The 9,378-nt window shown below is 40.4% G+C and overlaps 1 protein-coding gene across 1 annotated transcript in view; it reads left to right on the forward strand.

The window, feature by feature from the left end:
- Positions 1–140: 140 nt before the first annotated feature.
- plcb2 (phospholipase C, beta 2) overlaps positions 141–9,378 on the forward strand; it is a 22,673-nt gene continuing 13,435 nt past the window's right edge. The window contains exons 1-19 of the mRNA XM_010773170.1: positions 141–224; positions 463–540; positions 1,212–1,280; positions 2,598–2,738; positions 3,129–3,208; positions 3,322–3,375; positions 3,451–3,526; positions 3,751–3,851; positions 4,263–4,423; positions 4,523–4,669; positions 4,766–4,923; positions 6,435–6,517; positions 6,695–6,779; positions 7,455–7,668; positions 7,757–7,839; positions 7,919–8,015; positions 8,118–8,202; positions 8,344–8,468; positions 8,770–8,921. Coding sequence (XP_010771472.1) covers positions 141–224; positions 463–540; positions 1,212–1,280; positions 2,598–2,738; positions 3,129–3,208; positions 3,322–3,375; positions 3,451–3,526; positions 3,751–3,851; positions 4,263–4,423; positions 4,523–4,669; positions 4,766–4,923; positions 6,435–6,517; positions 6,695–6,779; positions 7,455–7,668; positions 7,757–7,839; positions 7,919–8,015; positions 8,118–8,202; positions 8,344–8,468; positions 8,770–8,921 — 2,073 coding nt within the window. The remainder of the gene's footprint in view (positions 225–462; positions 541–1,211; positions 1,281–2,597; positions 2,739–3,128; positions 3,209–3,321; positions 3,376–3,450; positions 3,527–3,750; positions 3,852–4,262; positions 4,424–4,522; positions 4,670–4,765; positions 4,924–6,434; positions 6,518–6,694; positions 6,780–7,454; positions 7,669–7,756; positions 7,840–7,918; positions 8,016–8,117; positions 8,203–8,343; positions 8,469–8,769; positions 8,922–9,378) is intronic.

Genomic DNA, 9,378 nt, shown 5'->3' on the forward strand with positions numbered 1-9,378 from the left:
GGTGCTCTCGGAGGCTGTGCACTAAACTCCACTAGTTTATCTTTTGAATTCCGACGGAGGGATAAGCTAGTCAATGGTTAAGACCATGGTGGATCAGTTGTAGCATTGAGCTGTCATAAGACTCAAAGTAGAACGACAAAATGAATAAGAAAAGACACTTTCTGGAGCATCCAGAGGTCAAAGACTACTTGGTGAAAGGAGAGAGATTCACCAAGTGGTCTGAGGTGAGTTAAAATTTCTAAAAAATCTTAAAATCTGAGCTGTATAATTTGATACCAAAATATCATGCTAATATGTGCCTTTTTATTTTTCATTACCTTTTGAGTGATGTGAGTTTAATTTAAATCCTACAATAACTTTATACACTGATGTTGTATGAAAAATAGTCCTACATCATGAATGATAAATCAAATCAATAAATGTCCAAAATGTTGGAACGCTAATTGCCTTGCCTCCATCCAGGACTCCACAAAGACCTTTCCTGTCACCATGAAGATGGATCCCAAAGGTTTTTATGTTTACTGGGTCAACCAAAGCAAGGTAATCAATATCCAGGGTCTACAAAAAAGAACAAAAATGCCCTTGCACAAAATGTCAAAGAGTTGACTCCAATTCCGTGGCTAATATAAATGAAATGGCTTTTTTGTGTATCATGCAAACCCAACCCATCAATAGAGGTGGTCATGTTTCAAATAATCCACATCTGTGTAATGTGTATTTGATTGCGTCTGCCAAAGCTGTGAGATAGCTAAGAGCTGCAATCAGGTCCAAGCTTCTTGTGGAGATTATTGATCGGTGCTGATGTGGGCTCACCATTCTGCAACTGCACTGTGATGCATTTGATGAAGAGGAAAGCTTCATCTCTCTCCTTGTCTCTATCATTCCTGTCTTTCTTTTTTGGTCTCTCTCTCATTTGGGCCCCATCTGGTTTCTACCACATTACTAAACCAGTGAAGCCAATTAAATAAATGTCTCCTGTGTGCCTGTTTGGGCCCAATTATGTTCTGCGGTTGACTTAAAAGCATTTGTTGGAAATGTGTACGAAAAGGCAGTAACGTATACGTAATGTTTTGACAATGCAGTCTTAATATTCTCCGCACAAACAAAGCCAATCCCATATTTGTTGCATTTTGACAAAACATGAGTTGTGTCTGAATCCATATTTGGACTTGTACATGTTGAATGAAAATACTTCTTCTTCTTGTTTCTAGGAGACGACGTTCCTGGATGTTGCTACTGTCAGAGATACCAGAACAGGAAAATATGCAAAACTTCCCAAAGTGAGTGTATTATTAATTTTTAATGTAATAACTCTGCTGTGGGCCTTATGTAAGAATCTGTGCAGGCATGTAAATGGTGTCAAGCCCTTAATTTGCCCACTAGTATTAATGGCATATTTGCATTGCAAAAACAGCAATGGACTTCGGCGCCCATGCTGCCCGCCTTCTACAGAAACACACACACATATACAAACAAATAAAGACACACACACACACACACACACACACACACACACACACACACACACACACACACACACACACACACACACACACACACACACACACACACACACACACACACACACACACACACAAAGAGTCATGATCTGAGATTTCTCTGAGTGAAGTTTTTTTTTTTGGAAATCTAACAGCTGTATTATTTGTTCCGCTCCTCGCTGGTCTCCACAGAGAGTAGCATCACACAGCCATCGTCATCCCTCACTGAGGGTTCAGAGGTGACATTTGTAAAGTGTTCCCCTCAGGGAGAGCGCACACAGAACAATGCATCATCCCATTCGTGTTGCTATTGAAAGCACATATTTTCCCCCGGGGCCCCAGAGCAGATTTTTTGGGGACAGCGGCTGCAGCGCTGACGTTAGCTCTGAACTTCTGAAAGTACCAAAGAAGTGTTTTATTGTAAAGTTGCAGAAACAGGAAGGTAGCACCTACAGCAATGTTTCTGGTGTTCTTCCTCCTGTTTGTGTTGTACATGAGTGTGTTTCTCTTTGTGTCGTGTGCATATGTTTGCATGTCTTGGCCAGCAAATTTGCCTGCAAACAAACTACCAGAGAACAAATGCTGCAGACACGATTTTACTTCTTAAAGCAAACAGGGCGAACACATGAGGAATGACCAGCTCAAAGTATTTATCACCCACATTATGACCCTTTTGCATATCAATTGCTCATGAAATGTATGTCATGCCTCCATGAAGTAAAATCAGAGGAAATTATGAATGAATTGAAGTAAATGGAGGTTGCGTTTATCACAGGAAAACTGATTAACAAAATCTTATACAACTCATGCTGTATAATCCAAATGTATTTCCAAACACATACCATTCACTATAACATTTACACACTCATATTGTCCAAGTATATAAAATAGTAGGATGTTAAACATGGCCACCATTTACTTCAATTCTTCAAGAGTATTCTCCCTACACCATGGCATGTTCTTAAAACCTTAGCAAGGTAAGCAATTGATATACAAATGATTGTTTGTGGGTCATGTGTTTCTTTAGGAATTACACTATGTGTTTTGAGCCAATGTGATGTATTGGTTATGATCTTCTCTGTTTTTTGCCTTTCAAAGCACAGCAAGGTTCGCAATGTGTTCAACATGGACTTCCCCGACAGCAACCACCTCGCCAAAACTCTGACCCTGGTCTCAGGTCCTGACACGGTGAATCTGACCTATCATAACTTCTTTGCCTCTAAGGAGAAGGTGACACAGGTAATAAGCCCCTGACAGTGTGTGTGTCCATCCTCCAGCTGTTCACAATCCTCTCTTTCTCTGATTGTTCAAACACAGTTACAGGCCATTACTTGTTACACATTGAGCCTTTACTTCCTCCAAATAAGGCGCCTTCTGTCTCCCCTTAAGTCTTTATTGGACTTTATGACTCCAATGACCGGATTTCCTCAACTGTAATGAAATAACAATCGAGATTTGTTTAAATGCATCATTCATCTCTCTCATTTCCTGTGTTGTTATTATATTAATGCCCTCTAGTGGTGATATGTTTGTCCATTTAAAAATCATTTATAATGAAATTTCAAGCACATTTCATCTTGATATCGGATGTAATATGCCTGTTTGTATTTGTAATTAAATGCATATCAGAACTGGGCAAATGAGATACTTGCAATAGCCTACAACGCTGCAAGAAACAATTCCTGCAGACTAGTCTTCCTGGAGAAAATGTAAGTGAACTTCACAACAGTTCTGCGTGTATAATTTACTGCGAACACAGCATCAATTCATTTCACCATGTATGACAGTCATGTGTTAATGGTATGTGTGTGCTGGATCTTAGATACGTCCGCATTTCTCTTCACACCAACAAGGATGGCAAGATCCCAGTGAAAAAGTAGGTTACAGTTCGACAAACAGAGCAGTTTGTACTCTAGATTTCCTACTCAATGTTTCACTGTGGTTTTTTCAGTGTACACAAGATGTTCCCTGCAGATAAGAAGAGGGTGGAAAGTGCCTTAGCAGCAGCACACCTCCCTAAGGGAAAGGTTAGAAAATGTTGACATTCTTGTGGGTTGGTTCAGTCTCTGAAGTTTTACTGCACTTTTTGTCACTTCTCCTGATAATGCCTTCTGTTTGTTGTGGATTTTGACTGTTATTTATGTGACAAACTCAGGCTTCTGCATAAGTATTGAAAGTGTGGTTTAGATAGTTTGATGAAGAAATTACCATATTTTGAAATGATGTAGGTAACATGTTTTTTTTATTTCAGTATGACAGCATGAAGCCTGACGTCTTTACTGAGACTGCCTTCAGGGCCTTTCTGACAAACCTCTGCCCTCGGCCTGAGATCTATGAGATCTTCACTTGTTAGTGAGTCAACCTCTTCCTTGCTTCGCTGATTATCTGCTGATATTGCTGAATAATCCTCTGTTTATCATCATATATCCAAACGTTTTTATTAATACACACCTACTGTAGCTCAAATAATACATATTAATCTTATAATTAGTTAAAAAAGATTTGAGACTTTCGCAAGTTTTCAACAAAACAACTACATTTTGTCATGATTGTCTTATCATCATCATCATTTTTTCTCTTTTTTTTGTAAAGCCTTTTGGGTTGCATCTAAATAATCCTATTCGAAAAAGCTCAGTTAGTTATGAAGCCAGATTCTTGCTTTTCTACATATGCAAATTTGGCAGCATAAAGCAAAAATAACGGCTTATGTTAAAATGACATGCAGCACTTATGTGATTATTACACCTTCACTGTAACCCGCAGCTCCAACAAACCCATCATGACGAAGGAGAACTTCACCAAGTTCCTCAACGAGAAGCAGAGGGACTCCCGGCTCAACGAGGAGCTGTATCCACGTCTGAGACCGGACCAGGTCAAGGTTCTGATGGACAAATACGAACCCGTCGCCACTAATTCAAACAGAAGTGAGATTGATTGATGGTATTTTTTATGCATGCAGGCTTGATGAAGCATTTGTAATTTTGTTTTGAATCCTTGAATGCATCTCTCTTGTTTATCTGCAGGTCTGATTACCCCCGAGGGTCTCCTATTCTTCCTGATGGGGCCAGAGACAACTGTCGTCATGCAGGACAAGTTGGCCAAGAATCAGGACATGACCCAACCCATACCGCACTACTTCGTCAAGTCTTCCCACAACACGTACCTCACAGGTCAAATATACCACTTTTGTCTAAGCTAAACACAAATGTGCACCTGAGGATTATTTAGGCGATGTTTCCTAAGACTTCCTGTCCGTCCCCCTGCAGCCGGTCAGTTCTCTGGCGTCTCCTCTCCAGAGATGTACCGTCAGTGTCTGCTGTCCGGCTGCCGCTGTCTGGAGCTGGACTGCTGGAAGGGCAAACCTCTAGATGAAGAGCCCATCATTACTCACGGCTTCACCATGACAACTGAGATCCTCTTCAAGGTGATGACTCATCATTTTGGGGCGTCTCCAGTGGGGTCTTTTACAATTCTAATATTTGACATATTGGCAATTTTTTGTCTCCCTTTCAGACATTAGTTTAAACTTTATTTGTATAGCACATTTCATGCAAAGATCCAGGCCAAAGTGCTTAAAAAGGAGAAGATGAAAATAAACAAAAACAATCAAAAGCAATGATATGAGAAAAATAAATACAACTTTATTCCGCAAAAAAAGCCTTACAAATTATACTGATAAAACAGGAAAGAAAAAGCCAGATAAAAAACATAGGCCATGATAACAACAAGAAGCCTTACCAGATTTCTTGTGGGACTAAATGTATGTTTCTTTTGACCTACCGAAGCCTGGATCTTCTTTTCATTGCATAAACTTCCTGCTTTAAAGAAATGCAATAAACAAATAATTATGACTATAAATGTTTATCATAGACTCGAGATAAAATTCATCATTCCATATAGACAACCATTGCTTTTAAAAAAATAACAAATTATTTTTAAATCACATTATATATTTTATGGAAAACTTTGATGTACATTGGAGCAGTGTCTACTTTTGAAACAGGAAATGAAGAACTGTAGACTTTTTCAGGGCAGAAAGCTTTTTGTGTGAGCCCTCCCCACTTCCACTGAGTATTTCCTTTCTGCTATCTCTCATACATCTTGGAACTTTTCTCGTAAATGGCCAACTCCCAGTTTCCTGTGAGAACAATTTGCATTACTCAATATTACATCTCCGTGTAAACATTCACCAGAAGCATGTCGGGACCTAAGTGCAACAATGTGTCATGGATATCATAGAAGCCTTTAAATTATCCTTATATTCATGCACTTGAAAGAGCAAAATAGTTTGAAGGTACACACACACACACACACACACACACACACACACACACACACACACACACACACACACACACACACACACACACACACACACACACACACACACACACACACACACACACACACACACACACACACACATGTACACACACACACACACACACACACACACACACACACACACACACACACACACACACACACACACACACACACACACACACACACACACACACACACACACACAGGCCATCCTGTCATCCTCTTACTCTCAACACTTCCATGTAAGGGCAGTCGGAGCTCAACATTCCCAGGGGCCGGGACACAACACCTCAGTTTAGTTTACCGTCAGCCTGTAGATGTGAAGGTTTGGAGCTGACTTTAGGGCCTCTTCACAGAAGCGGACGCTCTGCAGTCTGTCATGTCTTCTCTCTTCATGTTTGGGAAGAATAGTCATCATGAGCTCAGTCTGCTTGTCTCATGCTTTTTTGCTTTTTTCATGATGTGTACCATTCTATAAATGCTGTTTGCTGCTATGCTTTAGCTTATTTTTGTACGTTTTTTAAAGCTCTTTCCCAGTGTGACTTTAATCATGTTCTAATTTAAATAAAATTCAAGTTACATGCATTATAAATATCTCTTTAATGGCAGGATGTGATTGAGGCCATCGCTGAAAGTGCCTTCAAGACATCACCGTATCCCATAATCCTCTCATTCGAGAACCACGTCGACTCGTAAGACCTGAGTTTTTCTATGAATTCATGCCCTTTAATGTTATTAACTCAATGTAATAGTATTATAATGCCATTATCCCAAATGGAATATTGATTGTGCATATCGAGGATGTACTTGAGCTTTTAGTTCTGGCAGTAGAACCGCAGATCTCACCAAGTGTTGTTACTTTGTTCCAGGGTGAAACAGCAGGAGAAGATGGCAGACTATTGCAAAACCATATTTGGTGATGCCCTGCTAACAGATCCGCTGGACAAATACCCCGTGAGTGCACTGCTGACACAGATCTCTGTCAAAATAATACAGCTAGATAACGTTTATAAATATAGAGGGGTTTGTTAAACAGAAGAGTTTGGTGATAAATTTGATAAAGTGTTATTCCGGTACACTGAGTGTTTTTGTCATGAAGGCAATAAAGTTCAAGTTTCATCTTTTTCTTCTTTCTGTGTGTGTACATGTGTGTACATGTGTGTACATGTGTGTCTTCCTCACAGTCAAAGAAAGGACATTTTTCACAATTTCAAATCAAATCAGGGCCATAGCCTGGGTTTAAGAAATGCTGAATTCATGACTCAAACTCCCACCAACCCAAGCTCCCTAACAAAACATTTAAATACCCAGAGTTATTGTGCAAGATAATCCGTTATTGTGATTTGAATGTTTTTCTGCCTAAAAACAGTTTGATAAGTTTAAAGAAAAGTTGATGTTCTTCATTCGGCACCCTCTTCAAGTAGGCTTTTGGGTGTACGAGATAATAAATCTACATGTTTGTGTTTAATTGTACAATTTTAAAGCCTTCCCTGGTCATGAAATAAATAGTTTTTCTCCAAAGAGTGAGTGGAGAATATCGATTTAAGGTCTTTTTCCTGCACACACCCAAACACAGTACCCTGAACCAGCATTTTACCCGCCTTCTTTCTGTTTGTCCGCACTATGCAGCTGATGCCAGGCCAACAGATCCCCAGCCCCTCTGAGCTCATGGGTAAAGTCCTCATCAAGAACAAGAAGGAAAGTCATGAAAAGCCGACCCAGGCTAAGAAACCCAGCACAACAGCTACTGACCAAACCACAACCGCAGCTGCACCCACCCAGGACCCAAACACCACTTCCCAGGATCCCACCAACACAGCACCCACCACCCAGGAGAACCAAGGTTGACCTCAAGCCAAATCAGATAGCCCTAAAAAAAAAAGGCCTGTTTGGTTTTACTCACTGACATTGTGTTTATATGTTTTAACCAGAGGGGGACGCAGCTGTGGAGGACGCAGAGGAGCAAGAGGAGACAGAGGAACAGGATGAGGAGAAAATGAAGACATCAGATGAGGTACAGTGTGGTTGCAATGATAGTTTATACATCTTCCATTAAAAGAAGCTCATAATGACTTTCTGTCCATCCCCCACAGGGCACAGCTGGACAGGAAGTCACAGCATATGAGGCGATGTCATCCATCGTCAACTACATCCAGCCCACTAAATTCATCTCCTTTGACAATGCCAGGAGTATGTCTGTCTTTGGTCTATAAATCTCATCCAAAATAGATTTGACAACACATACTTCACACATCAAAATCAGAGTTATGTAATTATTTTCTCCCTTGGCAGAGAAAAACAAGAGTTACGTCATCTCATCTTTTGTGGAGACCAGAGGGGAGGCGATGATTTCCAAGACAAGTACCGAATTTGTCGAGTATCCTTAGAGTGCTGCAGATGCTCTAAATTATGATAACCTGTGTTAAAAAAGGCTGAATTATATTCAAATGTTGACCAAATATGTATGCTATCCTGGTACAAATACACAGACATAAAACTTCCTGAACCATCTTTACAGATACAACAAGAGGCAGATGAGCAGGATTTACCCCAAAGGAACGAGAATGGACTCATCCAATTACAGCCCGCAGCCTTTTTGGAATGTAGGCTGCCAGATGGTGGCGCTCAACTACCAGACAATGGGTAGAAATACACACTTTTGCAATGAAAACCACCTAAAATGACATAAATGTGTTGCCCTACATGAGGGGATTTAACCATTCACAGTCTCTTTTAATCCCCACTTCAGTCTGACATGTAAAAAAAACGTTTGTTATATTTATTTTGAACCTGAGCTTCTTTTTTCCACCACAGCAGGTCAGTGTTGCACCTCTTTGTGCTGCACTAGCCTAAGATCTGCTTTGCATCCCGAATGCTCTCTGCTCCTCCTTGCTCTGATGAGAGAGGGCATGAATTGGCTGTTGTGTTTGTGTCTTACTTTCAGATTTCCCAATGCAGCTGAACATGGCTCTGTTTGAATTCAACGGCAGAACGGGCTACCTGCTCAAGCACGATGTTCTTCGTCGCAGTGACAAGAAGTTTGACCCTTTCTGTGACAGAATTGACACGGTTGTGGCGAGCACACTTACCATAAAGGCAGGTTCACAGTACTCACTTTTACAATCCCTGTGCTGTGAATGGCATACAGATCTTAAAGGTCTCCTGTTATACTCTTTTTCATATTATAGGTCTCAGATATATACAAAACATGTCTCTGAAGTGTTTGGCTGGAAATACCAAACAGATCATTGCAGCATCCCATAATCCCCTCTGTTTCAGCCCTGTTTCAAAAGTGCTGATTCTCTGTCTGTTACTTTAGATGAAAATAAGGAGCCCCTCTGAGAGATATTTGGTTAAAAAGAACACAATGGTGCTCTTGGAGGAGTTTCAGGTGATAAGGGGGGGGGGGTTACCTTAGTTGGTGATTGGCTAATGTTTACACAAGCCAAAAAATCGTTATGACATCATAAAGTGGCCAAAATCTGATGAGCTCATTTTCAGACAGGTTTTTATATATAAATGGATCAGGATAAAAAGTGAGCAAATCTTTTTT

This window comes from Notothenia coriiceps, unplaced genomic scaffold (genome assembly GCF_000735185.1).
Source record: "Notothenia coriiceps isolate Sejong01 unplaced genomic scaffold, NC01 NC01_scaffold00012142, whole genome shotgun sequence".
Taxonomy (NCBI): Eukaryota; Metazoa; Chordata; class Actinopteri; order Perciformes; family Nototheniidae; genus Notothenia; species Notothenia coriiceps.